Source organism: Mustela nivalis, assembly GCF_964662115.1.
Source record: "Mustela nivalis genome assembly, chromosome: 4".
In the NCBI taxonomy this organism is placed as follows: domain Eukaryota; kingdom Metazoa; phylum Chordata; class Mammalia; order Carnivora; family Mustelidae; genus Mustela; species Mustela nivalis.
In genome coordinates this window covers 67,357,882-67,385,853 of record NC_139023.1, presented here as the reverse complement: position 1 = coordinate 67,385,853, position 27,972 = coordinate 67,357,882, and the positions used below count along the sequence as shown (strand labels likewise).

The window sequence follows — 27,972 nt, the reverse complement described above, 5'->3', positions numbered from 1 at the left end:
ATGCAAACCTACTTTCTGAGTCCCTGTGGAGACCCCCTCAAAGAGCCCCAAGCACCGGGGGCCTCAGTACCTGGGGGTGACGCAGGTGTTCTTGAGGCAAAGGCAAAGACAAAAGTCCAAGGAGGTGGTAGCACTCAGCCTGTGGGTTGGGGGCACACAGGCACAGGCTCCAAGAAGGCGCTGGGTGAGGCCACCGCCTGGCCCCGAGGGGACCCCCTGGTGCAAGAAACTGGAGAGCTGGGCGGATCACCCCCAGGTCCTCCTCCACAGGTGGGGGTGCCCAGGGAACCCACCGGTGCACACGCGCGGCTGGACGGCACGGATCGGGGCTTGGGCTGCACCAGGGCCGCACCAGCGCGGGGCCTGGACGAGGAGAGCCTGGTCTGCCGTGCTCAGCGGGCAGGGGCGAGGGGCGTCCTGAAGGACAAAGCCTGGCAAGCACCCTGGCCAGCGCCCGGAGGGGGTCCCTGCCTGCACGGCGAGGGCTCCTCGAGCTCACCGCCTCCAGAAGCGGTCACCAGCGCGGGTCGGACAGCGGGGCAGGGAGGGCCAGGGCCTAGCGTGCCGTCCGTGCCGGGCAGCAGGCAGCACGGGGCCGCGGGGTGTCCGGCACCCCCGGGAGAAGCGCGCACCGGCTCCCACCCGGGCCATCCCGGCCTGCCTGTCGCGGTGTCAGGGCCTGGGAATCGCACACTCCTGGGCGACCGCGGCGTGGAGACCACGCTCGCACCCCTCGGGCCAGCCCCGCCTTGCCTCGCCCCGGCATCAGAGTACGCTGCCCCTTTAAGGACTTGCTGCGCCCGCCCGCTTCCTTTCTCGCGGCCGCCTCGGCCGTCCCGACCCTCCCGGAGCGCGCCTGAGTCACCGCGCAGATCTCGGCCCCGCCCCGGCGCTCGCGCCTCAGGGCCAGCCACTGACTGCCGAGCTTGGGGTCACGTGACAGAAGGTGGGCGGGGTCCTCGCCGGAAAGGGCGGGCTAAGGTGACAGCGGTCGCGTCGCGCCTAGGCGCGGTCGTCGCCGCACTGACCTTCGTCACCGCGCCCTTCGTGCCAGGGCGAGCCAATGACTGTGGCGAATTGGGGCACGTGATAGGGGCGGGGTTCCTGCCGGAAGGGGAGGGGCGAGGCGAGCGGCCTGGTACGCGGTAGGTGTCGCGGTCGTCGCGATACCGGGCAGGGGCTGCGGCCGGGCTGGGGTCCTGAGGGCTGGGGTCCTGAGGGCCGGCCTCGTGCCAGGACTGTTTCTGTCTTTCTCCCCAGGACGCGCCCCTCAGCTCCGCTTTCTTCCTGGAACACCAACCCTTCCTCCTCCCTCCTCGCCGTCCTCCCTTTCCAACTCTGCATCCTTCTCTCTGGGTCACCACCCCTCCTCCTCCCACTCCCCTTCGTCTTCATCCTCCTCCGCCTCGTCCCCCACCCCCCCCACCCCCGACACTCCCCCCCCCCACCTCCCACTCCTCTCTGCCTTCCCCTGGGAAACTGTTCCTCCTCCCCCTCCCTCACCTCCCTCACCTTCTCCTCCCACCACACCATCTCTCCTCCTCCTCCTCCCTGGGACACCATCCCTCCACCACCATCACCACCACCACCACCACCACCACCTCCTTCTCCCTGGGAAACTATCCCTCCTCCTCCTCCTCCCCCTCCCACACCTCCACCACCACCACCTCCTCCTCTCCCCACCACACCATCTCTCTTCCCCCTGCCCCTCAGGACATTGTCCCTTCTCCCCACCCAGGACGCCATCCCTCCTCCCCCTCCCTGGGACACCTATCCATCCTCCTCTGCCGCCCCTCCCCCTCCTCCTCTTCCCCTCACATGGTCCCCTCCTTCCCCTCACCCCACTGTCCCCTTCTTCTCCTTGCTAGGACATTGACCCTGACCCCTTCCGCTTTCTGGATGCTTCCTCCTCCCTGGTCACTGCTTTCTCCTCCTCTCTGGGATACCCCCTCTTCTGTCTTGTGTGGCCATGGTGCCCTGGGCTTAGGAACTCTGGCAGAGTCCATGGGAGGAACCCATGGTCAGTGGGGGATACCGGGAGGGTGCTCAGATGAGATGAGCAGCTCCTTACACCTGCCAAGCGGGTACTGAGTTAGTGTCAGTGACAAACGTTACTGCTTGAGAGTGGCTCCTGGAGGGGTGCGTGTACAGTGCTGGGCCCGGCCCCTCCTTCTACCAAATAAAGCAGCCCCCCAGTCAGCCTGACCCCCGTGCTGCCCCCAGTTTCAGTTCCTGCTGAATGACCGACTTCCTGGGCCATCAGCCTCGCTCTTCCTTTCCCTTCCTACAAATCTGCTGCATTGCTCAGCCCTGGAGTTCTGAGTGCAAGTGATTCTGGCCCGTAGCCACTCGCTCTGCCGTCTGCAGAGGCTTCCTGTGGGTTGTGAATGAGCCATGTGCTGCTGAAGGGAGAAAGGGCCATAGGCACCTTTGGGAAAAGCTCATTTAAATTTTATCTAGGCAGTTGAATTCTTGGGTTGCTGAGGTACCTCCCACATGTGGACTCTAGAGTTACTCTTCTGTTGTGCTTTTCCTGATTTACCACCCAAAATGCTGTGCCCAGAATACCATCTGCGTTGTATTTCCGCAGCCAGGTCACATCAGAGGCTAGGGCTGGAGGGACAAGCCTTGCAGACCCCCGGAATGCCCAGGACACAGTGAGCTCAGGAAACGTGTAACAGACCGCGAAGGCTAGGTGGTCCGTGTCTCTGCCACGCGTATTTCTAGATATGGATCAGAAACTGTCCAACCTGGTTGAAGAGCTCACGACTTCGGGAGAACCCCAGCTGAATCCTGAGAAAATGAAGGAACTGAAGAAAATTTGCAAGTATGTCTTAAGGTTCAGCGTTTCAACACTGGCTGGCTGTGCAGGTCCAGACACTCCTGGGGGCAGGCCTCCCACCACCTTATTTGTCAGCCCTGCCCGTCTGCCCCCACCATGGCCTCTGTACGGGGAAGGAAAGGCCCAGGATGTTTCCCCCAGGACCCTGCAGGTCCCAGCTCTGGTGGGCAGTCACCTTGTGGGGCAGTGGTCCCAAGGTTGAGGGGGAGGGCGTTTTGGGCTTTAACACTTCAAAGGTGGCTTCAGCTGGAACAAATTTTGAGATTCACTGATTGTCCTTATCCTGTATTTACAAAACAGGAAAGCGTAAGTGATTTTAAGTAATGAAGTTTTTAGCTTTTGACAAAAAAATTGCAGCCCAGATCAGGTTTCCCTGGAGACCCAGAACAGCGGTGGCTTCTTTTGCAGGGAAGGTAGCTGGGAGGGGCGGCAGGAGGGGGCAGGGTATATACCGGCTTCTGCGGGGGGGAGGGGCAGCAAGTCCCTTCCTCCTTGCTTCAGTGCCCTCCCGGGCCTGCAGGGGAGGCTGGGGACCAGGGGTCTCTGCTCGGGTCGGACTGTAACTCCTTGAGGCTTTGCAGACCATAAAATCTCTGCGATGGCCTCTCAGCCATGGACAGTAACAGGCACAATGTGACGGGGTGGTTGTGCTGTGTCCCAATAAAACTTGATGGGCACTGACGCTGGCTCTCGTGGTTTCCACATGTCATGAAGTATTATTCTTTCATTAAAAAACGTAAAAGCCATTCTTGCTTGTGGGTCATACAGAAACATGCGGGAACCTGAGGGCAGTCGTTGGTCCAGCCTGCTCTGGACCGAGGGGAGGGGAGTGGGAGAGGGTGCGTCCCTGCTGCTTTGCACACTGTGCACACACACAGGATCAGGCCCTGGCAAGGATGACTGGTGTCCGTAGGTCTTCGGAGGAGCAACTCAGCCGTGCTTACCACCTGCTCATGGCCCAGCTGAGCCAGGACCATGCCGAGATCCGCCTCTCTGCTTTCCAGGCCATAGATGAGCTCTTCGCCCGGTCCCACCAGTTCAGGATGCTGGTTGTTTCCAACTTCCAGGAGTTTCTGGAGCTCACACTGGGCACTGACCATGAGCAGCCCCTGCCGCCCCCCAGGGAGGTGGCCCAGAGGCTGCGACAGGCTGCCACCCGGGCCATCCAAGGGTGGAATGAGAAGTATGGCGCAGCCTACAAGAAGCTGGCTCTTGGCTACCACTTTCTAAGACACAGCAAACAGGTGGGCAGGCCACACGCTCTGTGCTGCATTAGTGGACAGACTTGCCTCTCAGGGCCAGCCAGTGTTGGGGGCAGGGCTCCTGGGAGCAGGGCAGCAGGTCTGGGTGGAGAGAGCTGGGACTCTGGTCCCGACTTCACAGAAAGCCAAATGGGAGAAAGGGGTTAGCTTCTCAGATGCAACCCTGTTCTGTGTCCTGGAGTTGAATCCCTCCTGGGTCTGCTGTGGGCTCTGGTGGTCCTGGGTGCATGAGACCCACCAGGATTGGCTGCCACCACCCCTGCCCTCCTGTCTGGGCAGCTGGCTGGTCCCCTCTACAGCCTGAGCATGCTGCCTGACACTGCATGTCCAGGTCCCCTCCTGGGGTGTTTCTAGGTCCCGGGGTGGGGCGAGTGGCTCCTTCCACTCCCTGGTGCACACACTCTTCTCGGAGGCATGCTGCTTTCTGGACTGTGGGCTGGCTGTGCTCGGCTGAGGATCGATCATTGCTGTCAAATGTGTTTCCTTGCGTTTGGAAGCGCTGGACCCCAGGGACCCGGAGGATCTGGCTCTGTGCTGGCACGTCTCCTAGGTCTGTTTGACTTACTTTCTTTGTGTTCTGTGCAGTCAGGTCTCACATCCCCTTCAATTTCCCAGGTGGATTTTCAGGATGTGAGTGCACGGACTGTGGCAGAGAGAAAGCGGGAGGAGGAGAAGCGGAAGCGCTTGGATAGAATCTACCGGGAGAAGTCTGAGCGGGCCATCAGGGAGATGGAGGGTGAGTGACTTACCAGGCCTGAGGGCGCTGGGCCTGCTGCACTGCACCAGGGCTTTGTGCAGCCCACCCTCGGTGCCCAGGCTAGGGCAGACCTGAGCCCTGTTCTCAGGAATCTCTGGGTGGCCGCGTCTCTCCCGCGCCCCCTGGTGGTGCAGAATGGAAGTTCTCCTTCACGACTCCTGGAAAGTCTCTGCTGGGGGAAGCAGGGAATATGTGTTTGTTCATCTCATGGCCCTTGTTTCCTCTTGCCAGCACCCCCCACTTCCAAAACCTGATCCCTCTGAGCACTCGGCCCTTTCCATGACGGGCAGGCCCCAGCTTAAGGCATTTCTGGCTTGCCTGGCCTAGGGGGAGCCTGGAAGCAGGCCTCTGTCACCTGAGGAGGGTGCTGGCTGGCCCCAGGCAGATCCCATCAGCAAGTGGCTGGCAGGAATGGAATGGTCGAGATGTGCTCCAAAGGGAGGATTGGGAAATGGTGTGTGTCCTGATGGCTCCCCACAGGCCTCCATTGTCCGAAAGCTCTGTCCGTGGTGGCACATCCCACTCAGTGTCCGGGGCACCGTGACCCTCATGGCCAAAGTCCAGACCTGAGGGTGTCTCTGAGGACGTCCCAGAGGGCAGCCTCGTGCTGCTGAGCTGGTGGTTTCCCAGTAGTCACCAAGCTTCTGCACGCCCAGGGCACTGGCCTCTGCTGGGGGGCAGGAGGAGACCTATACTTACATGTGACATGTCACCCCCCAGCCCACCTGCCCCTGGGCCCACCTGCTCCCGGAACATCGCCCTACCCTTGATCCTGGGCCCTGCACCAGGGGAGGCAGTGCCCTGTGCTGGTGGCCCCGACAGGCCATACATGTGTTTACAGAAATGGCCGAGGAGATCCGGTGCTGCCTCACAGAGGTGGAGAGCTGCTTTCGGCTGCTAGTGCCACTGGACTTTGCCACAGGCCTGGGCGCCTCATTGCCCACAGTGGCCTTCGATGTGTCTGTGGAGAGTGCCTCTAGCTGGACCAGTGCAGGAAATCACGGAGACGAGGAGCAGCCCTGCTGTAGCAAGACCCTGCTTGCCTCTGCCAGCTGTCCAGGAGCCAGCAGTGGGGCGGGGCCCCCTCAGACCACCTCAGGGGCCAAGGATGAAGAGGAGGAGGACGACGAGGAGGAGGAGGACAGCGACAGAGACAGTGACGAGGAAGAATTCGTGCGGTGCCATGGGCTGGGTTCCCACAAGTACATGCTGAATGTGGAGCTCTCCTCAGGTAACTGGTAGCTCCTGCTGGCCGGCCAGGGCTCTCTCTCCCCTCAGCCATGGGCCTTAGGGATGCTGGTGAGAGCCCAGACTTCCCCAGACGGTGAGCAGGGAAGAGACTCCCAAGGTTGGGGTGAGGGGTGACTTAAGGCTCAGTGTCCGTGGCTCCACCCTGAGATCCTCCTTGTGATGGGCTGGCCTCATTTTCTGGGGGACTGGAGAGCCCTTGGGGAGGCTGCAGTGCCTGGTCCCTGGCCTATCGGGATCAGAGGGTGACTGTCAGGGATCAGGTGCCCCCCACTCGTAGTTGGATTGTGGTTTTCCATCACGTTTGCAAGGATGCCATGTGAGAGGCAGGGCCCCGTATGGCCCGGCAGCATGTGGGGTGTGGGTGGTTGGGGGCCCGTTAGGGGTTTTCACAGAGGAAGGCTGGTCAGCCTAGTTGTGTGAAGACCTGCTGCCCCTGGACCTCTTGGGTATCAGCAGCCCCAGGGAGCTAACAGCTGTTGGGGGCCAGGGAGCAGGCCATGTGCAGGAGGTGGGTTGCCTGGCTAGAGACAGATCAGGTGACAGGATGCAGAGGGGGGCCCTTGGGACTAAGCCACGGTATGGGCTGTATGGGGGAGGGGGCTTGACAGCTCCCCGGGCTTGCTGGATGGCCTGGGGCTTGTGTATCTGTGTGAAAGCCGTGTGGGGCCTTGGGGTGTGGTGTGGGGGGAGGCATTAGTGTGTGCGGGGGGAGATGGTCCCCACCAAAGCCAGATCTTTAAGTAGCGCGTCTGTTTCTCAGGCATGAGGTGCAGGGTTCCGGGCAGAACATGGCTGGGGCAGGGTGGGCAGCAGTGCGGGTGGTCCCTCCGCGGTGCTGGGTGACCCACCCTGGCTCCTTCAGTGACCCTCATGCTTTGTTCCAGACAGCCTGAGGGTGCATGAGGATGAGGACAACCATGCCGTCATCCAGTCAGCCCGGGACGCGCTCAAGCTTATCCAGAACAAGTTCCTGCCAGCTGTGCGCTCCTGGGTCCAGGTGAGGTCCGTGTGTGCCGGTGTCCTGGGGCAGAGTCAGGGGCCCGTGGGGTGTGCAGGGGTGACGCTGCAAGGGGGTGGGGAGGGCTGTGCCATCCTGGGTCCAGGTGAGGTCGCACGTGCCGGGGTGTGCAGGGATGATGCAGGGTGGGGAGGTTGGTGGGGAAGGACTGTGTGCTCCACAGGGTGTGCAGGGGTGAGTTGGGGGGTTGGGGAGGGTGCCCTGGTCCGCCCAAGTGATGCGCCCCCTCATTGGCAGCTGTTCACCCGCGCGGGGATCCACGGTGGGCACTTAGAAGCTGCCATCGACCTGAAGGCAGAATTGGAAACCACCCTGCGGCGGTCGGAAGAGCTGGACATTAAGCCTGAGGAGGGACGTCGGAGGGAGGTGAGTGCCACCACTGGGCTGGGGAGGGGTGACAGCAGGGAGATCTCTTTGAGCTCTTTTCTGAGTCAGCAAGCATCACTGGACTTTGGGAATATTCTGGTTCCTAATAGTGGGAGCTCCTCTCCTGAAATGGAGGCTTTGGCCCTGGGGGCCAGAGAGCAACAGGTTCCCTATGGATGATGGGTTGGAACAGGGTCTACGGCAGGAGGGAGTGGCAGAGCTGGGGTGTGGTGGGGAGTGAGCTAGTCTGGAGGGAGATCCCAGGGCCCTGGAGGAGATCTGGTAGCTGGCCATGGGCTGACTTGAGACCTAGTCTAGCCCCACTGCACAGCTGCACCCTGAGCCCCCCGAGCACCCCAGCAGAGCCTCCTGTGAGCTGGTAAGGGCCTTCCAGGCTTCAGGGCCTCATCCCTTCCACCTACATTGCAGCTGAGGGCGCTTGGTGTCAGGGTACTTGTGACAGACCGAGAATCAGGACTTGGCCTCGGCTTTATGCAGAGGGCCATGTCCCTGGCTTGGGGAGTTGGGAGGCCCTCCCAAGCAGGGCCCCACAGAGGAGCTCCTGGGCAGCAAGGTGGGGTGAACATGTGGCCTGGTGCCCCATTTGGGGAAGCCAGTCCAGGCCAGGTGTCTGCTGGTCGGGTGGCACCTCATGGGTCCCATGTGGTTTGGTCGGGAGTGGCTGGTCACCTTGAGTGCTGGGTCCCGGGGCAAGGTTGTAGAGCTGGGACAGGCCCACACTTGTTGATGGGGCACAGGTGAAGTCCATCAGTTCCTGAGATACCTCCCGTGGCCTGTGCCAGGACCTAGACCTTGATGTCTGGGATGGACCTGAGAGCTGTGTCCTTTGTTCTCAGGGCCTGCCAGCAGGGTGGAACAGCCAGAGCTGGACTGCGGGGCTGGCGGGGTGTCAGCACAGCTGCTGGCCTCTCAGAAGTGAGAAGGCAGATCCCAGAGTGCCCCTCTCTGCCAGGGTGTTGGGACCACGGACCTGGCCCACTGAGCAGGGCCCTGGCTCTCGGTGGATGTAACTGTTTCCAACAGGAGCTCTGTGGTGGGAGGAACAGCATTCCCCAGTGGGGAAGAGAGCAGATTTGGAGCCACTCAGATCTAGGATGGACAGTAGGTGACAGGCTGGGTCTTGGACCTTAGTGACCTTGATCTCTCCAGGGCCACTGGACACCTGTTGCAGGGCCGTTGCCCTCGTGTGTTTCTGAGCATCTGCCCCGCTGTCCTCCAGGTGCAGGTGTGGGGGTCCCTGGAGACCGGCAGAGGGCGGTCTTGCCTTTCTTCCACAAAGCTGTGGCATCAGAGGAACGTTCTGGGCAGGGAGCCCAGCCTGCATGCTGCCTGGTATTTGTTGGTCGATGTCCTAGAGGGGTTTCTGTGGGCACAAGATTCCTTGAAGAGCCTTGTTTTGGGGATGTGACCTCATTAAGAAGTTAGTTGTGTGAATTTGGACCAAGGTGGTTTTTTGTTGTTGTTTTTTTTTACAGCAAAGGAAGGTTATTTTCTGGTCTCAAGAAGGAGGTAATCTGGTCAGCTCTTCCCAGCATGTCAGGATTTAGCTCTGAACATTAGACAAGCCAGGATCATGGCGTCAGAGCAGAGGCTGGCCTGAGAGCAGGGAGGGGTGGGGAATCAGGCTGGCTCCTCTGGGTGCCCCCTTTATGATGCCCTGATGACCAGCCCCCCCTCCCCAGTAGGGGCTTGCACTGGGAAGGAGCTGGTGAGGCACCCTCAGAGCAGCAGGGGCTTTGGAGAGAGCCCTGGCAGCCATGAGGGCTGGTTGGGCAGCATGACCTTGTCCCGCTGGACCTGGGGCCACAGCACCACTGGGGCCCACAGGGCCCCAAGCCTAGAGCTGGCAGAAGAACCATCTTGCCTTGTGGCTGTAGAGCCCCCAGGGGAAGGGCCCATCTCCTAATGGACCCAGTGAGGCAGGGGTCTGCGTGTCCTTGGAAGCTGCAGCCTCCCAGCGGGAGGCACAAGGTGCTCCGTGTGGTGGGTTCCAGCCTGCGGCGGCCAGTGAACAGCAACTGGGAGCCCTCTCTCCAGATGCCCCAAGGTCTGGAGGAGACAGAGTGGGCTCAGGCTCCCCGTGTGGAAGTAGCCCTGCCCTGGGTGCCCTGGGACTGCCAGGGTTGGGCTTCGAGCTCTGCTGTGGCTGCTGTTGTCCCCACATGGACCCCTAGGGCCCCCACAGGGCCTTGACTGTGCTGGGACTGTTGGGCAGCTCCTGCACTGCCCCCAGACAACCAAGCCGGTGGGGGCAGCTCCATGCTGCTCCACGGAGCATCGGGGGTACTAGGGGCGTCGGGGATCCTGGGGGCGCTGGCAAGGGTGGGAGGCCAACCCAGAGGAGCGCTGTGGGAGAAGGGGCCCAGCCCCTCCTGCGCAGGGACAGCAGGGCCAACTGAGCCAGTCGCTGGGTTGCCTGGGGGAAGGTGGCACAGTGGGAAGGGAGCGTTCCTGCCTCTGTCAGCGCACTGATGGTTTCCAGACGCTTCTCCACAAACTGATTGAAAAAAGGAACTGCTCTGAAATCCTTGGAGATTGTGCTCGCCGCACTGGCGGGCTGCGGCACCTGGAGATGAAGCGATTGGGGCACGAGTGGCTGAGTGGCAGCGCCCCGCTCAGGTGAGCGTCGCTTCCCAGAATAGCCGCTGTGTATCTGCCCATCAGCTCCTGCTCCACGAAGGGCCTGTGGCTGTGGGAACAACTGCGGTCCCTAGAAATCACGAACGAGCTGCCCTACATGGTTTGCCTTAGCGTTTCTCCTCCCACAGGGGTTCAGCGTCCTAACTGTGCACAGTAGGCCGTGCTGGGGGTGCTGACTTGGGAACGAGGGATTCAGTATTGGAGAACTTCAGATGGATGGGCCGGAGATGAGACACAGGGCTTCTGGCTGGTATGCTGCTGCAGTCAGCCCATGGGGAGCAAGCCCTTGGGGTGGGGGTGTTGGAAGGTGGCCCTTTCTGGTTTGGGGTTGCTGTTGGTTTGTACATACTGTTTTCCCTTTGACACAGAGGTTCCGACTTTGAGAAGTATTTAAGCCAGTTTAAATACGTTTAACTGTTTGTTTTATAGAGTGTGTCTCTGTTGTGTTTGGGAGCAGCTGGGGATAAATCTCAGATAGATCGATGTGGAGCATCATTGGGTAGATTTAGTCTCCAGCCTGCTGCTGTGGGGAGTGTAATAATCCGCGCCTGCTACATTCATTACACTGATAAAAATCCTTTGTAAACTTTGAAATTGCCTGCGGTTTAATTATGTAGTCAAGATCACCAATTATTTTGTATTGTGTAATTAACAAAATATTAATTTCCTGCCAACTAATATGTCTGAAAAAATTAACTTCAAGCATCAGTTTATGTAAACTCTCAGGAAGATGGGGTTTTTTTTAATGGCTGGGTTGTAGGTTTAAGTGGGTAAGATGCTTGTGTGGGTGTCTCTGTTCTCACCGACCAGCCATCTGACACAGTGGCCACAAGGTTTAGACAGCCAGCACATCCTCATTCCAAAAGCAGACATCACCCTGCAGGGCACTGGGAGGCTTTCTCTCATGCCAGCCACCCCTGCCTGCCTGAGCGGTCTCCCCAGCGGATGGGCCTTCTGGCGGAGGAACGTCCTCCCGCCTCGGGCAGGGGCCCAGGACGCTCTTGCTGTCATCTGTCCCACAAGTTTTCTGTACCGTGGGAACCACGTGAGTGTCAGCTCCCTGTAGGTGAAAAGGACAGAGCGGGAAGCTGGGGAATGAAATGTTGAATGAGTCAGGCACCCCAGGGAGGCAGGGAAACTAAATCAGCCGGCAGTGGGGACCTTGTGCTCGGCAGGGCCAGTAAACAACCTTCCTGGAGACGAGGCTCCCTCCATCACGCTGAAGGCCACTCTGTGGCTGAGGGCTTGGAGCTGGGGGAGGGGTCCGCACGCCTCGGTGCTGGGAGAGCACACATAGGCTCTCCACTGCTCAGGGCCAGCCCTCTCCCCTGTGCCCTAGGGCCCTGGAGCACAGCCCCACTGCGCCCAGGCTCGCCCTATGCTGCTGTGCACCTCTTGCTCCTAAACACCTTCCCACAAGCAGCCCTGGGAGGTGGGTGATGTCACCTCCCCATTACACAGGTGGGAAAACTGAGTCTGGGGGAAGTCACGTGAGTCTCAGTCTCCGAGGCCACTGGTCACCTGCATTTTGCCTGTGCAGGTTCGGCTGAGGGAGCAGGTTTCCCTGTTCTTGTGTGGGTGCCGCTTCCATGGGTGGTGAGAACCGGGCAAGTGGCTGGCTCTAACCAGGAAGCACTGTGTGCTCCGTGGTCATGCTATTGGCATCCTGTCCCATGGCTCATCCGCTCCCACGGGCCTCCCCAGGGCAGTGGCTGCAGGGGAGAGGCTACCCGCCTGCGGCTCCCGGGTCACTGTGCTGGGGGACGGATGTGCCCGGACCCCACCTCGCCTTGGAAATGGACCTCCAGGCATCCCATGGCCCCATAGCATGTGCCGCTGGCAGCCTGTCGCCAAGGCGAAGCCCTGGGGAACTGCATCGCGAGCCCATTTGGATCAGACAAGAAAGGGGGCACCAGTCACTCTGGACACGGTAGCGCTTGTGCATCAGCTCGTTCCTGAGCCGGAGGCCATGTGCATGTAGCCTGGTCTGCGTCTGAGAGGCCTCTGTGTGGCCTGGGTGGTAGTGGCCTGGGGTCCCTGTTCCCTTGCATTTGCCCCAGTCAGCCCCGCAGCCCCACTGTCCTCTGCCCTCTGAAGGCGCGTCCCCAGCCACTGGAGATGCACATGAGATATTGGCTGGGCTGGGCAATTTGCACGGCCTTCCAGGGAGGGCATTAGCATATAAATAGCAGATGCAATGACGACCATCACAGCTGAGCACGTTTAATTTTTAGTTTATAAGATAGAATGGGGTTTTAAATGCATGGCCATCAAGCCGCTGAAAGACAAATGCAGTTTGGAGCTCACTTGTCTGACGAGGCCTTACATCATTTTTTTTTTTTTTAAAAAGGGAAACAGACACACATAAAACTGAACAAAAGTGATTTCTTGGGTGAAAAGTAATTGAGATTGCGCACCGAGTTAATTAGATCGTACAAAATTTATTCAACAGTCCCAGCTGCATCTCGTGCGTTTGGCGGGCAGACCCGCTCCCAGACCAGGTCGCTCTTCCTGTTCCTCCTCCAATAATCAGGAACCCTGATACCCCCACTGCTGTAAGCTGATTGTGTTGTATATTTTAGACGTTTTATTGCTTGTTTAATTATGATCCTAGAAGCTCATTTTTCTAAATCCTTTTAACTGTGGATGCAAATCCATTTTTCGGATACCGGCGGAAGGCCCACAGGCCTCCTTGGCGCCTCCCTGTTGCAGCCAGCTGGCGTCTCCCGGTGTGGGAGGCGTCTGGTGGGCCACAGGGTTCTGACCGCCTTCCCAGGGACTCCACTTGTTGGAGGTGGGTGCACAGCCCAGACGCCGCAGGGACGGGGTGGGGAGCTGCAGAATGAGAACAGTTCGTAAGTGGACCCCATTTTGAGGACCATTTGCCTCCTTGTAGCATGATCTTCTTCCTTCCCAGGGTTCTCAGGGTGTCCACACACCCCTGCCCCACGCCCTGCCCAGGGTCTTGCCTCCCTCAGTTCTGGATTCTGGCCACCTCCCTGTCCCACCCCGGGACTGGCTCCGGTGGGCTCCTACCTGCTGGCCTCAGTTTCCCCAGGCCTTGCTGTTTGGCCGGGGTCCTAGAGAGGGCTTTCTGGCCTGGCTGGTGGCAGTGTTCTGTTCTCTGAGCTAGCATTTGGTGTGAGGCCCTGGAGCAGGGCATACAGGTGTCACAGCAACAACCACTGTGCCTCGTCGAGGGGCTTCCTCTGCATCTGGACAGCAGATGTCACTGCCTTTCCCCCATGGCCTGGGGGGTTTCAGAGCACTGTCGCAGCCCCAGGAACTCCACGTTGAACTTGGAGGCTCTGGAGTGCGGATTTGCAGATCTGGTGTTAGCAGCAAAGTCTGTCTCTGGCCGGGGGTCACTACGGGTCCAGGGGCTACCCGTGGCCGGAGAGCTCCCTGCTCATGTGCACAGGTGGGTTGTTGCAGAGGCCAGCGGCCCGGCTGCGGGGACCCTGAGGGGGCAGCTCTTACCCCATGGGTCCTCCTGGAGGTGGGTACGACCTGGCAGACGTTGTCGGTGCTAATTTAAGAACAAAGAGCCGACTGGGCTCCGTATTTCATCACGGGAATAAACAGTTTTCGTTGGGGAGATAAAAGGTGTAATTCCTAATAGTTAGCTAAGCAGCTGAATATTTTTTAGGAAATGAAAATTTAGTAAAAGTCCCTGGTGAAATTGAAGGGTGTGAGTGGTGAACGTAATATTTTATGAAAATGACCCCCATATTTAAAACCCGCCGCGCTCTGTTATGCATTGTAGCACCCCGTCCACATCTACCTTTTAGAAAATTAAAACACATAAATTCTGTTTAGTGTTTGATACGCACTGCACTAGCCGAGAACCGTAATGCCCTAAAACCTTGGGCTGCTTTCCACCTTTCATAAATTCCTGGGTAGATTCTATACAAAAATAATTTTCAGGTCCGTGGCTCATTGTTATTCAAACGTGATTGATCGCCGTCATTTGCCCAGCTCGGGAGTTAAGTGCCCCTGTCATTTCCAAAGAGTATAATTGGGACGTTTCACAGGTCAGTGGTGGAGACAGGCTTCCCTTTTGATCAGTGTTAGACTGATAACAAAAAATTACAGTTTCCGATGATTAATGTCTGCCAAGCTTCCCAGATGCACTGCCGTGGGTTGTGCCCAAACATAGTGCATTTGCATCTGATTATGCCTCCCAGGGGCAGGCGTCCTGGGCTGCAGGTACGGCAGACAGACAGACGTGGTTGCTGGTGGCTGCCACCAGGCCTGGCTCTGTGGCCACGGGCAGCTGTGGGAGGGAGCTGCCAGCGTCTGTGACTCAGCCGAGCCTGGGGTGGCCTCCCGCCCCCGGTGTCGCCCAGGCTGTCCATTCTCCGTTTGGGCCTCACTGGTGCCTGTGAGCTGTGCTGCGGAGAAAGACTTCAGAAGAGAAGGCGTGTCACGAGGTTCTCCAGAGTTTGCCTCCGTGATTGGCGTTTATCCAACAGGGCTCCCCATCCTGAGTGTTTCCTTATGGGGGATTGAAACAGTGGTGCGGGATTTACGTCCTGGTCAGGCTGAGCTGGCCCCCGAGTGCTCCCGGGTGGGTTGGCAGTGGGACAGGCGCTCCTGCTTCCTCCCTGCCGTGACCCTCTCAGGAAGGAGCGATCCCTGCGGTTTGCTGTTCCCCAAGTCCCATCCTGGGGCTTGACCCCTCGGAGGTCACTGAGAATGTGGGGCCAGTTGCAGCAGCCTGACTCCCCCAGTGTGTGGTGGCCCAAACTCCTCCGTGGGGACCTCCATGAAGAGGCCAGGTGCTACTTAGCCAGTGGGTTTGGGGCAGAGGTCCAGGTCTCATGGAAGGAAGCCAGCTCCCTATAGTTCTTCAGGCCCTCTGGGCAGGCTAGGGTGGAGGTTGCCCCCAGCTCCTCTGGTAGCTCTGGACCCCTCACCACACTGACCTGGGTGGGGAAAGAGGCATCATTGAAAGGAAACTGTTTCTTTTTGGCTTTTTAACAAGTTACTCTTAAGGACAGACTATTTCAGAAATGCTGTAGTCACACCAGCATCCCCAGAGCTGCCCCAAGAACAGCCAGATGCTGTGTTTCGACCTGCAAGGAGGGGCGGCCTTGCCTGTCCTGGGGCTCTGGAAACACACTCACTCCGTGCCTCTCCCAGCATTTCAAAGGGCACCAGGCGGTGGAGCAGGTTGAGCATGGTTTAGACTCGGAGCTGTGGATCTGGCATGAGCTCAGGAGTGGGACCAGGCCTGGAGACAATCCTTGGTCTCTGGGCTGTGGTGCAGCCCACGCCTGACCCGCAGAGGCAGGACTGGGAATGTCCGGGCCTCTGTGCTCTGTTCATAGGCAGGTCTGGGGGGTGGTTTCCACAGGTGGCAGCCCCAGGGGACGAGGAAGAGGATGAGGATGATGGGGACTTTGTCGAGGTTCCAGAGAAGGAGGGGTATGAGGCCTGCATCCCTGACCACCTGCAGCCTGAGTACGGTGAGTGCAGTGGGAGCGGGAGGGGGGTCCTGCTAAGGATGCTGACCCTCAGGGTGTGACCTCATATCTGGGGTCTGGGGTTCACTGAGCAGGAGAGCCAGCCATGGTGGCCACCCCACCTGCTAACACTGCAGAGCTGTCACTGAAAATCATGGGATTCTCCCCATTTGTGCTCCAGGTCCTTTCGGGCCAGGCTCCTCCCTGAGGCCTGCCCCACCGTGGGCTCCCACTGTCCATGGTGGGCAGGCCCCAGCACTCATTCACTGGGCACAGCCAGGCTGATGCTCCATGAAGGGCAGCCCTGCTGGGATTACACAGGTCTCAGCACAGGGGAGCAAATCCAGGAGCGGGGCAGGTACCCCAGAGCGGACAGAGAGCCCGCATGGCTCCTGTGCCCTGGGGAGAGTGCTGTGGGTATGCAGTTTGACTCTCGAGGTGCCAGGAGACTGCTGGCCGTTCACCAGCAACTTAGTCCTCAGGCCCCATTGGCCCTGGTGTCCCCACTTACCACCTGTGGAGTCACGGACTGTGCCGCTGGCCCAGGGCTCCTGTGTAGCTCTTGGCAGCGGAGGGTTGTGCCTTGGGAAGTGCAGACTGTGTAGCTGTGACTGCTCAGACTACTCAGTGTAGACTGAGCAGCTGTGACTTCTCTTTCCTGTCTGGGGTTTCCTTCTTTCGCACGTCTCCACCCCAGCATGGTGGCTGTCTGGTGAGAGTGGGTGTGGACCCATGGAATCCACCCAGCACACACACAGGAGGCCGATAAAAACAAGACCCGTGGCTTTTGTGGAGAAACAGACTAGTCGATTTGTCTCTGAATCTATAAGATGAAATGTGAACTTTTCCACAGGGTGTAGATGGTAGGAAGCTCAACTGGGGCCTGTTAGGGGCAGCACGCAAAGCAGCACATCCAGAGCCCTGGTTCCTCTCCTGCTGGCTGGCTGCCAGCCTGGTGTCCTCTCCCTAAGCACCAGCTTGGATGTGGAAGCAGCGGCCACCCATCCTGCCCTCTGCCCCAGCCATGCAGGCCTTCATGTTTTAGTTTTCAGGTCTTCCTCTAACCACTAGGCACCCCTCCTGCCCTTCGTTCCTCTGTGTTCTGTGCCTGAAATGGCTTCGGTTATGCTGCCGTCCCCCCCCACCGCCCTGGATCAGGGGCTCCCTGTGGCCAGAGGCCTCACCTGCCCCCACGACGGACCTGGGGCTGCCCAAGGCATCTGTTAGGAGCAGTGAGCACCCTCCCGTGCCTAGGCCAGAGCCCAGCAGAAGCCCAGCCACACCCAAGGCTGCCTGTGCCCAGGCTGGGACAGTGGGCAGTGGGCAGTGGGGCCAGGACTGCCAGGGAGCAGCTCGCACACGGTGCAGTGTGGTCGCTTCTCCAGGTTTCTGCACTGGAGGAGTCTGGTGATGGGCAGCCCCTCCTGTGGCTAGCAGCGCATCCAGCAAAGGTTGGGCTCAGAGACCCCGGGTCCTGCCCCTCGGGCCTGGGACCCCTGCACTGACCCTCAGCTGGTCCTCTCCGCCCTCTCCAGCCACAGGCGCTTGGCCTGGTCCTTGGCACATCCTGCTTGGAGGGCATGGAGCCTTTTCCACAGAAGAGAGAGCTCGGCCTGGAGCTGTGTTGGTAGCCAGCTCTGGTCGAAGCAGGGAGCATGGCTACAGTCCGCAGAGTGCTTCATCTGTTCCACATCCACTGTGCCACGGAGGCCATGGCCTCCAGCAGGCGCGGTGGGGCTGCCGCCACTCCCACTGGCGAGGTGCTGAGCAGGAGTGGCCGAGGGGACTGGGCGACAGGCTGGGTGGGCCAACCATGCTCACAGGACATGCACCTGGACTCAGCACAGTCCTGGCACCGTGGCAAGGGGACCTGTCAGCCGTGGCCCCAGCCACGAGGGAGCAAAGATGAGCTGTCCCCACGGAGACATTGCCAATCCCGATAGTCTGCAAGCCTGACAATGTGCAGGCTGCCTCCCGCTCTGGGCTCCCAGGGCACCTGACTGCCACCTCCTCGTGAGGCCAGGAGGGCCCAAGTCCCTGGTGCCCATAGCCACACCTGGCCCATGGAGGGTACCTCAGGAGCCCAGGAAAAGAGGCAAGACTGCTGCTAGCCCCCCCCCTTTGCTCATGATATCCTGTGCGTAAGCCAGAAGGTCATGCTCATGGCTGACGTGGGTCTATGTTTGCAGACAGGTGGGCTGTGGGGGCCTGGCGGTGATGGACCCAGCTGGACTAGGGCTGCAGGGTCTCGAGGGTCCGGAGGACCCCAGAGACAGCTGTGCCCCTGGTGGGCCCACCCTTGCCACCACCCTAAATCCCACTGGGAGCCCCGGCAGGCCCCAGGGCTCTGGAGGCTTCCAGACACAGAAGTGTGGCAGCCGAAGCAGTTCATAATGCTGGTTTATATTCTGCCTCTGTTTTTTCAATTAAATGCAGGTGAACCCGCAGTAGATTGGTCTAAATCCACACGGCTGCGGAAGCTGGTGCTTTTTCTTTCTCGTTTCTTTCTGTGAATTTTCAGCGAGGGGCTTTTATCTTCCCCTTAATCCTACCATTTCTGTCAGGACATAATCTCTTTCTCAAATTTACATTTTAATTACAAGGCCAGCTGAACTAGGTAAAATCAATAATGTCAAGCTCGGCGGCCTAACTCCGTGCGGAAGCCGCAGCCTCTCCATTTCCCGCTATCGATTCATCGCTCCCGCCCTGTCTGCCTTAGCGCTCCAGGCAAATGGGTGCCACTTGGTCAATTTAAACAAAAAAGGGGATTTGGGCATTTGTAGGATTCTTTCTAAAAGCAAAGGTGGGAGTAAATCTGATCCCAGCTCCTGTACTGGGGCCCGTACCCGTCTGATGGCCGAGTGGCCTGCTCTGCCGGAGAATGCTCTCTCCTGGGCTGAGGCATACCAGCTGCTTTTTGGGGTTTTACTTTGAAAGTGTGTGTCAACGAGATTGATTTTCTACAACAATGTGAAAATGGTCGTGTTTTTTTTAGCGCCCTGAGTATTTACTCTGCTTTAACACGCTTACCCATCTTTTTAATGGTTTAAAACAACAAATCAATGAAAAATATATTTCATTCTTGTAACTCCTAGGAATTCACATATTGATCCTTTGGCTGTGATTGTATCCATCTAAATGCCACAATGCCCACTTATCAGCCTCCCCCAGCACCCCGGGCGCGCGTGTGTGGCTTGTGCACACTCGTGGGGTTGGCTATCTGCGACAGGCTCTGCATAGTCAGTGATACGTCTTGTCAACATCCCGAGTGGGGGTGTTGGGGGCTTTTGGGGAGCTGGGGCCAAGGCGGCATGGTGATGATGGAATCTGGGCTGGGGTCCCAACCCTGGTGGACTTGTCACGCCCGAGCAGCTCTGTCCTCTGCTCTCAGCTGTTGGAACCTGGGAAAGGGCAGCGGGCGGGCTTGCCAGGCATCTGCAGTAGGTGCGGGCACATGTTTCCTGCACAGGGCCTATGGGCTTCTGGAGCCCCTGCAAAGCTGTGTGGGCTACATGCCAGGGAGATCATGCACAGAAAGGGGCCCGTCCGCTGCTGCCCGTGACGCTGCGGGGGACTGGGCTGGACGTCCCCGAGTTGGGTCAGACTGCCCCTGCTGCAGAGAGCCCACACCTAAAGCACACGCTTTAGTCCTCGGTGCTGCCACGTTCCTTCCTGTTCTCTCTAAATCCAGTGTTCGTGAGTTGGTGTTGGAGGGTGCTGGGTGGATCGGTGTTCATCAGGGCCATCTACAACACAAGTCTGTGTGCTCAGGAAAGGAGTGTCAGAGTGTGTGTGTAGGTTTCTGACGTCTGGGTCTTCACTGCCCTTTGCTCAGCTCTTGGCTGCTCCGTGACCCAGGAACATGGTCTGGGGGCGCTGAGGTCCCCTTGGTCCTCCTGCATGTGGTCCTGTCAGGCATGCGTGTGTTCTGAAGGGCTTCCTGGATGCTGAGTCCCTTGTGGCTGTGGATTTGGCCTTTTTGGTCTATTGTGTGAGGGTCCACAGAGCCGGCCATGGCGAGCCCCTGAGCCACTTACCACGTGTACTGTGTTTCTCCTTGTGTGTCTGGAGCCTGAAACCTGGTCTTTCTGGAGACACAGTTGTCCTTGCTTTCTCCGTTCCACTCTACAGGGTGAGCCTGCGTGGCTGTCTTTAGCTTCATCGTCTTGTTGACTGTTTAAGTGGGTCTTGTGTGGACCACAAGTTGCTAAAAGTTTTAGAACTAATCTGCCTTTTAGCTGATTTTAATCTGTTTAATGAATTGTTTCTGGTTGTTTGATGTTCCAGATACTTTATTACCCACTGGGTTTTCTTTCCCCACCTTTTATTTGGTAGGTTAATATTTTTTCTGCTAGTTTTTAAAGTTTTTTTTTTAATTTTTTTTTTATTTGACAGAGAGAGAGATCACAAGTAGGCAGAGAGGCAGGCAGAGAGAGAGAGAGGAGGAAGCAGGCTCCCTGCTGAGCAGAGAGCCTGATGCGGGACTCGATCCCAGGACCCCGAGATCATGACCTAAGCCGAAGGCAGCGGCTTAACTCACTGAGCCACCCAGGCGCCCCTCTGCTAGTTTTTAAAACATTCCATCAATATTGATAAAATTGTAAGAGCGCTGATTTTTCTGAGAGTTATCCCTTATTTTTGAAAGGTTCATCTTCATGTTTCCTGTGCACGGTCCTGGTCCCATAACACTGTCTGCACCGCCCTCCCCTCTGCGACCCTCCCAGCCCAGCACCCTGCTCACTCCAGCTCAGCTCTGGTGCCAGGTGTGCAGTGAGAGGCAGAGGTATCACTTTGTGCTCCCGCTTGCAAGCCTTGCCCCAAACTCCCTTTCCTCCCTGACGGATGGATTGATGACTCGCTCAGAGAGTGTTTTCAAAGCAGGCCTTCCTGTGGCTCCGGAAAGGGTCTCATGTGTGTGAGGCTGTCCCTCACAGGCACCACAGGGTGCTAGTGAGCTAGATAGAAAGTTCTAGCTTGTCTTCTCTTTCAAGCTTCTCAGGAGAAGCTCCAGAGACTTCACGTTCACGGTCACTGTTAAAAACACTGGTGTCGGTGGGATGCTTGTCCTTTGCCCTTTCTGCTGTTCCTCTCTAGAAGCTTTTTGGATCTTCATCTTATCGTCCTTAAGTTTCCTTGTAAGTCTACTAGCCATGTTTTCTCTCTCTTTTTCTTGGCACTCAGTGGGCCGTTCCCAAATTCCAGCAAAATTGAGTGTCTCATTTCTTCAACTGCTTCCCAACTCCAGGTATTTTTTCTGTGCTTTGGGGGCCAGTAGCGAAGATGCTGACATTGGTATGCAGCACATCCAGTGTCCGCACCTGAGCTGTGAAAGCTGCCATCTGGCTTCATCCCACGCCCGCTGCCTGGGGTGCCCACCGCCTGGGGCGCCCGCTACAGTCCATGAGTCATTACCGCTGTCCATTGTGGGGAGGTCTCTGCTCTCTCCTCCTCTTCCGAAGCTCCAGTGTGCTCCGGGCCCCACAGCCCTTGGGGAGCATGCAACACACCTGACCTGCTAGACATCTCGCCCTCTGTCTGGAACATGCTGCTCAGCTTCCTTCCTGGCATGTCACAGTCCTCACATGTGACTGCGCTCAGCCCACAGGACCTCAGCTCCCACGGCGAGTTTGGGGTGGCACGCCTCTGCTGAAGCCACCCACACTGTGTGCTGCCCTGGGACCCTGGCCTGCGCGGGGGCAGTGTGGCCATAGGCCCTGCAAGAGGGGCCGGAGGGGGCCAGGGAGGGCCCTTATGGTGCTAGGAATCTGCCCTTCACCCTGCTCTGAGGATTTGGGATGGACGCTGGCCTAAAAGCTCTGCAGCCTGGTAGCCTCGTCTCTGGCCATCTCTGGTGGAGGTGTACAGAGGCGCCAGCATGGTGGCCTCTTCTAGCTGGAGCCTGGCTGCAGGCTGACATGGGTCATCACTGCTGGGCCACCAGCAGAGGGTCGAGATAGAGCATAGTGCCCCTGGGGGTCGGTCTGGGGTCATGGGAGCAGTGGCTAGGAACAGCTCCTCTGTGTTCCAGGGCTGGAGAAGGACCCTTCTACCCGGGGCGTGCAGGCCAGGAGGACAACAAGGCAGGACGAGGAGGCGCATGACCCCACCTCTGCTGCTGCCCAGCGTCACCACCTACGTGGACGCTCGCTCCCTGCCCCGAGCCCCAGGTGACCTCCAGATGCCTACCTCTGCCTGGCGCAGGCTTCCCAGACCCCTCTGGCTGTGTGGGGGTGACTGTGAGTGTGCCCCGGGCTAGATGAGCACCTGCCACTGTCTGTGCCTCTGGCTTGCATGGGAGAGAGGGGTCCTCGGAGAGCTGGTGGGGACAGGTGTCAGACCCAGGGAGAAGTCCAAAGATCTGAGACCAGCTCCCTGCAGAGCTCCCTGAAGACCTCTGGGCTTGGTGCCAGGACTCAGCGGCAGCCCTGGACCCCGAGCCCAAGGTGGCAGAGGTCACTGCTTGGACGTGTTGACCCGGGGTCTGTGTCTTGAGAGCAGAGGACAAGAGGGAGAGACGGGGCCTGTGGCAGCTCCTGCATGCACAGTCAGCATGTCCTGTTCTTGTGACCTCGCTAGGACGCCTATGGGACACGAGGAGGCTGGGAAGCTGGCAGCAGAGCGGGCCCGGGCACCTGTTGTACCCTTTGGGGTGGACCTGTGCTACTGGGGCCAGGAGCAGCCAGGAAAGATCCTCAAGTGAGTGTGGGTGTGTCTGGTCCCACCTTTCCCCGGCCCACAAACACCACCGGGTTCAGGGCCTACCTCTGCCTCACCTTCCCTGTGGGGGCGATCACCACATGCAGGCTCTAGTAGGACCACAGAACTGTGCCAGGGGGTGCCTTTTAGACCTCTTCTGAGCCTTCCTGTGACTCCCTAGGGAGACATCCTGCACCATCCTCCTACAGTCTGGCATCATGGGGTGTGAAGGATTGGCTGCCTGGGCCCAGGGCCCTTCATGACCCATCCTTGCCCCTCCAGTGCTCTGACTCAACCCTGCACGTGGGCCAGGCCTGGGGCTCTGCGAGGACTTCCCGTAGCTGTCCCTGTGCTGTGCCAGCTGGCGCTGTCCTCTGGGGGCCACAGACAAGAAGGGGGCACAGGTGGATCCACTGGTTAACCTGCTGGGGAGCTTGCAGTCCTGGCAGGCTGGGGGCAGCCATGGAGGCTGGATAGGGGAGGACCCTTTCTGAGTTTGGGCTTGTGGCACCTGTGACAGGGTCCAGAAGTCTGGGTCCGCTATCCTCAGACTGCCCTGCCTGGCCCGGCCTTGTGGCCACAGTGCCAGGCAACCTCCCCATGGTGGCTCTGAGAATCTGGTGTTGCAGGTGTGACTCTGAGCACCGCTTTTGGAAGCCCAGCGAGGTGGACACAGAAGTGGACAGTGCCGCTGTCTCGGAGATGCTGCAGAGCCGCTCCATTACCTTCGCAGGGAGGTTTGAGCCCGTCCAGCACCGGTGCCGTGCCCCGAGGCCTGACGGCCGGCTCTGTGAGCGCCAGGACCGGCTAAAGGTGAGGTGGCAGCCAAGGCTGGCAAGGACCACAGGCACACATGGGCATGGTTGCCGCTGGAATGGGGTGGCTATATGGAGTGCTGGGCTCTCGCCGGCCCCTGTGAAGTCAGCTGTGGCCCTTGATGGGGCCCCTCCTCAGAGAGGGCTTGTCCATGGCTGGCCCGCGTTGCTTGCCACCACCTCGTGCCTGGGGTTGGGGGTCTGATGTCCAGGACCTCAGTGCTCTACGCTGGTTCCTGTATGCCTGCCCCACACAACCCCTCCTGTGCCCGTGCTGCGCTGAGCACCAGGTAGCCAGAGTGAGGGAGGTGGCTGTGGCCAGAACTTCTCTTCTCTTTGTCCCAGTGTCCATTCCACGGGAAGATCATCCCCAGAGATGACATGGGCCGGCCCCTCCAGCCAGAGGACAGGGCCTGGGAGCAGAGGCGGCTGCAGAAGGGGGCAGGGCATGCAGGTAGGTCTGGGGCCAGAGCAGACGGCTGGGTGCTGTGTGGGGGTATAGCCTGGGACCCAGCGGCTACCTGCTGCCTCCAGTGTGTTCGTAACTCATGGCAGCACCTCGGGGGACATGGGCTTCTGGTTGGGCCTGGTTTTCATATCGCTCCCCCCCGGGAGAAACAGACTCACGGCCAAAAAGCATCATGTTGCTTGGTGGCTCGGGTCTGGGTTCTGAATCACGTTTTTAAGGAAATTGGAGAATGAAGGTAAGAAGGCTATTGGCTGAAGCCCATGCTCCAGAGAGGAGAGCGGCAGGTTCTCTGTAGCATGGGAGGTTTGGGGCATGTGTGTGTACACACAGCTGTGAGTGCATGTGCTCATGTGCACAGGTGTGTGAGTGGGATAGGTGTGCAAATGGGGTGTGCATGGGTGTGTGCACACGGGTGTCCAAGTAGGATGTGCATGCATGTGTGCATGCCCAGGCAGACATAAGAAGGTCCCAGGTAGGCCCTGAGCCCCAGGTCTCGGCAGCCAGTTCCACACAGAGGCCATTTCAGGTTCTGGCTTATAGATTAGCTTCAGGCCCTGAACCGCAAAAGTGTTCTCAGGACAACTTGGGGAACTTGTCTCAACACAGTATGTGTGTTGGTGCCCTGTGCTGGGCACATGCCACAGGTTGGCCACCCTGTGACTCCTGAGGACCCCTGAATAGCAGGGTCACATGGTGTCCCCTAGAAGTGGCTGTCACTCTCTGGGAAGCATGTGGGTATGTTCAGAATGTGGGGGTTACCCATCAGACCTCTGACCCGTCTCGGAGTCTCTGTGGTTTGTCAAGCCTGGGCTAGGGTCTGGAGGTCCTGGCCACCTGGGGCTTTCGCTGTCCCAAGAAAGCCACGTTGTGGAACCTGGAGCCCCCATGTGTGTGGGGACAGTGCTGGCCTGCATGTGAGGGTCCCAGCCAGGTGGAGTTTATCGTCATTAGTGGGGTCTTTCCCTTTGACAGATTTGAGATTTCAGGCTGATACTGTGTCTGAGCCCCCAGGCCGGAGACAGCAGCAGGGAGGGGCCCCTGACCTACTAATCCGTGGGGCGAGGCCTTCCCTGGTGGCTCACACTCAGTAGCAAATTAAGTGCGTATTTTTTGTGTCAACCCTGAAGAGTATCTGGTTCTCCAGGCCTCGGTGACTTGTTAACAACAGGTATCGGGCTGCGGCCGCGGGCCGGCGCTGGCCAGTCAGATGTGAAATAGCATCTCTTTACTAACTACAGTATTGATCCCCGCCTCCCTCGCACGCGCAGCAATTTTCTTTCCCCGGCGCTAACCTTGGTGACAATGCACCAAGCTCCAGGCCCGCCAGCGCACAGGAAGGCCGTGCGGCCCCGGCAGCTATTGATTTTCCTCAAAGGCTTTTAAATTGCTCCTTCATTTTACTGAGATGCTCATTCCATCTCTCCCGGCCGCCGGTATTTTTCCGTGGTGTTTAAACAATTGCTCCATTCACTGGGCCCCTAAACTGTGGCGCCTTCTTATTATGGGAGATAAACTGTTTAGACAGTTTTCCTTAATCTCGGATTAATCGTTCCTGGATCTGAATTGTGCGGCCCTGTACTCCTTCACTTCAAAAAATCAACTTGGGGAGGTTCAGCCATCTGTTTGGGGCGCCATGTTCCATGGAGTTCCAGAGGGCATGGTTGTCACCAATGGCATGTGGGGTGCTTGGCACCCTCCTGTGAGCTGGGCTCAGTGGCCCAAGGTCTGGGCACATGAGGGGGGCTGTGCTGTTACCCTCCTGACCAGGATGCGCCTGATATCACAGAGCCCAACCCCATCACCAGACGCAGGCCCGCTCCTACTGGGACCAGAAAGCTGAGGCCAGGATGGGAAGGAGAAGCCAGGGCATGAGTGGGGCCGTGGGGACCCCAGCATGAGACAGTGAAAGCATTCCTTGGTCCTGGCAAATGAGCATGCTGGCCTGGCTGGGGTGCAGCCCCAGGCTGGCGAGGCCAGGCTCTGTGGTACGTGGAACAGCGTCCCGTGCTGTGTTGCCTGACCTGGGCCGTAGCAGGAAGAACAGAACTGCCCTGGTAAACTGACTCCCTCATCGAAGCCCATTGCCAAGTCCTCTTTGGACAAGTGAAAAAGAGAGCTCAGCCTGTCCTGAGCGCTGGGCCCTTGCTCCCCTGCTGCACCCAAACACCAGTCGTCAGATGGGTCTGGCCGCTGTCACTGGGGGCCAGGTGGACCAGTCCTGCTGGAGGCTGGGAAGTAGCCTGCCACTGGCGCCCATCTCAGCTACCTTCCTGCCTGGGGGGGCTAGTGGGTACACCAGATGAAGCTTCTGGTCCCCTCCCAGCTCTTTTCTGGCATCTGGTTGCACAGGGGCCTGTGAGCCCAGGATGGGTGGGCAGCTCTGCCTTGCCGTCCGCCCCCTTTGTTGCTGGCCAGCAGTGGGCCGAGACGGGTCAGGGCTTGGGAGAGAGGCTCTCTGGTCAGTGTCAGGAGTGTCTTGGAATCTTGGGATCTCTTTGCAGATTGGCAGGACCCCGAGTTTATGAGAGATGTGGAGGCTGCCACTGGAGTGGACCTTGGCTCGTCAGGGTCAAGCAGGAGCAGCAAGGGCAAGAGGAGGAAGCATCCTGGCCTCACCGACCTGAAGCGGCGGGCCAACACTGCCCGCGCACGTATTGCCAAGAAGGTGTTTGCCAAGTAAGAGCTACTCGCCCCATGTCTGCCCCCTGCCCCTGGATTTGGGGACCCTAGAGGGGCCTGAAGCTGGTCACCCCGAAGGTGGTGGATGAGCTTCACTGACCAGCCAGCACTCCCTCCTTTTCTGGTGGTGGGGGGCCAGCTGGCCCTGGGGGGCTGTCTTGTGATCGTGCCCGGAGGTGTCTGCGTGGGGACAGCGGGCAGGGGAGGCCGGCCGAGACTGGGGAGATGGGAGACACCACATGGGTCTCTGCTTTAGCAGACCTTGGCCAGTGCTGCCGGGGAGGGGGCTCTGGGACGGGGCATCTCCAGAGCCCAGCTGGACATGCCTGGTGGCTGGGGACTTGGCAGGGCTCAGGCAGGAAGGCTGCCAGCCACTGCTCTCACTGCCTGCCCACCACCGGGGCTGGCCAGATGAGCACACTCAGGGTGCTCCTGTAGGAAGCCCTGTGAGGCCGTGGGCTCCTTGGTTGGATCTATGCACACGTCATGGGTGCCGTCAGGCCATCCTCGTGGGGCGACCTTCTCAAGCAGATGATACCTGGAAGGCATTCTGCTCCATGCGGCGGCTGTAAGAGGCATGTCCATCCTGGCCAGCATCACCACATACTTGGCCTATGCAGGGTTGGACAGGAGGGAGCCCCATGAGCTCATCCTGTTGGAGGACCAAAGGTGACTGAGCCCCGGAGTTGCACCTGGTGGTCACCTGGGCACTTGGGGGCAGCAGGGCATCACTGCTTGGTGACCTCGGAGGCTTCCTCCTGGGCCCAGGGCCCTGCTGAACAGGCAGCAGACAGGCTGGGCAGCGAGACACACTTGATGGCCCATTCGAGTCTTTGCTGGCAGGCCTGCGGTGTTGCCCCACGGCTCTGTCCTGGGGTGCTGTGCATGGGGCCTGCGCCCTCAGTCTGCTCCCCCTCCAGCCTGCTGGGCAGGCTCTGCTGTCAGTCTGTGGTGCAGCCTGGTGCTGGTGAGGTTGGGATCCTGGGGGCTCGGGGCTTGGAGCTCCCATGGGGTTGCTTTAGGCTCCGGACAGGTAAGCTGCAGCCACTTCTGGGCTGTGTTGCCCATCTGCACAGTCTGAGCGGTCTGCATGAAGCAGCCACTGAGGACTAGGGCCTAATCCCAGCCAGACCACACTCGGAGCCCAGAGCCCTGGCCAGGCTTCTCTGATCTCCTCTCGCTCTGCTTTCCCCACAGGGCTGCTGTGCAAAGAGTGGTCACAGTCATGAATCAGATGGACCGGAAGAAGCACGAGAAGTTTGCAAACCAGTTTAACTATGCGCTGAATTAGAGGGCCAGACGTGGTGTGTACAGTCCCCTTGGCTGTCGGCCCCTCTTCCAGCCTCCCGCAGCCAGGGTGCCAGGATGGGAACGCAGACACGGGACTGGGCTAGAACCACAGCCACCATTTGTTGCATGGATTTCTTGAGAGGAAATAGTGTGCATTCTAATCACAGTGCCCCAGAGGTACTGACGCTCCCCTGCCCTGGGGAGCCCCAGCCCTGCCCTGAGGAGCCACTGCCATCTGGGTGATATGGGTCTGGCCTGCCTGAGAGCCTGGAGGTGACACAGGCAGCGTGTCCTTGCAGAGCCCCAACTCCACTTCCCAGCCTTCTCCCTGGGCAGTGGTCACTCGGAGGGACTCTAGGAAACCTCACACTTTCACATAAACACTGTTTTTAAAACAA

General features: G+C 59.0%; 1 protein-coding gene across 4 annotated transcripts; it reads left to right on the top strand.

Annotated features, from left to right (window-relative positions):
• The first annotated feature begins 1,069 nt into the window (after positions 1-1,069).
• Positions 1,070-27,972, top strand: UVSSA (UV stimulated scaffold protein A). 4 transcript variants are annotated; one of them, XM_082727163.1, is made up of 14 exons: positions 1,070-1,145; positions 2,728-2,827; positions 3,756-4,086; positions 4,720-4,840; positions 5,703-6,092; positions 6,997-7,109; positions 7,368-7,496; positions 15,517-15,628; positions 21,654-21,792; positions 22,202-22,321; positions 22,951-23,134; positions 23,482-23,590; positions 26,107-26,281; positions 27,482-27,972. In XM_082727163.1, the coding sequence occupies exons 2-14, from the start codon at positions 2,730-2,732 to the stop codon at positions 27,573-27,575; spliced, it is 2,115 nt and encodes a 704-aa protein (XP_082583289.1). In that variant the 5' UTR covers positions 1,070-1,145; positions 2,728-2,729; the 3' UTR covers positions 27,576-27,972. The 4 variants fall into 4 exon arrangements, 3 of the variants coding, with proteins under 3 accessions (XP_082583289.1, XP_082583287.1, XP_082583288.1); XM_082727161.1 differs by having other exon boundaries at positions 1,091-1,145; positions 2,591-2,827; XM_082727162.1 differs by having other exon boundaries at positions 1,127-1,145; positions 2,595-2,827.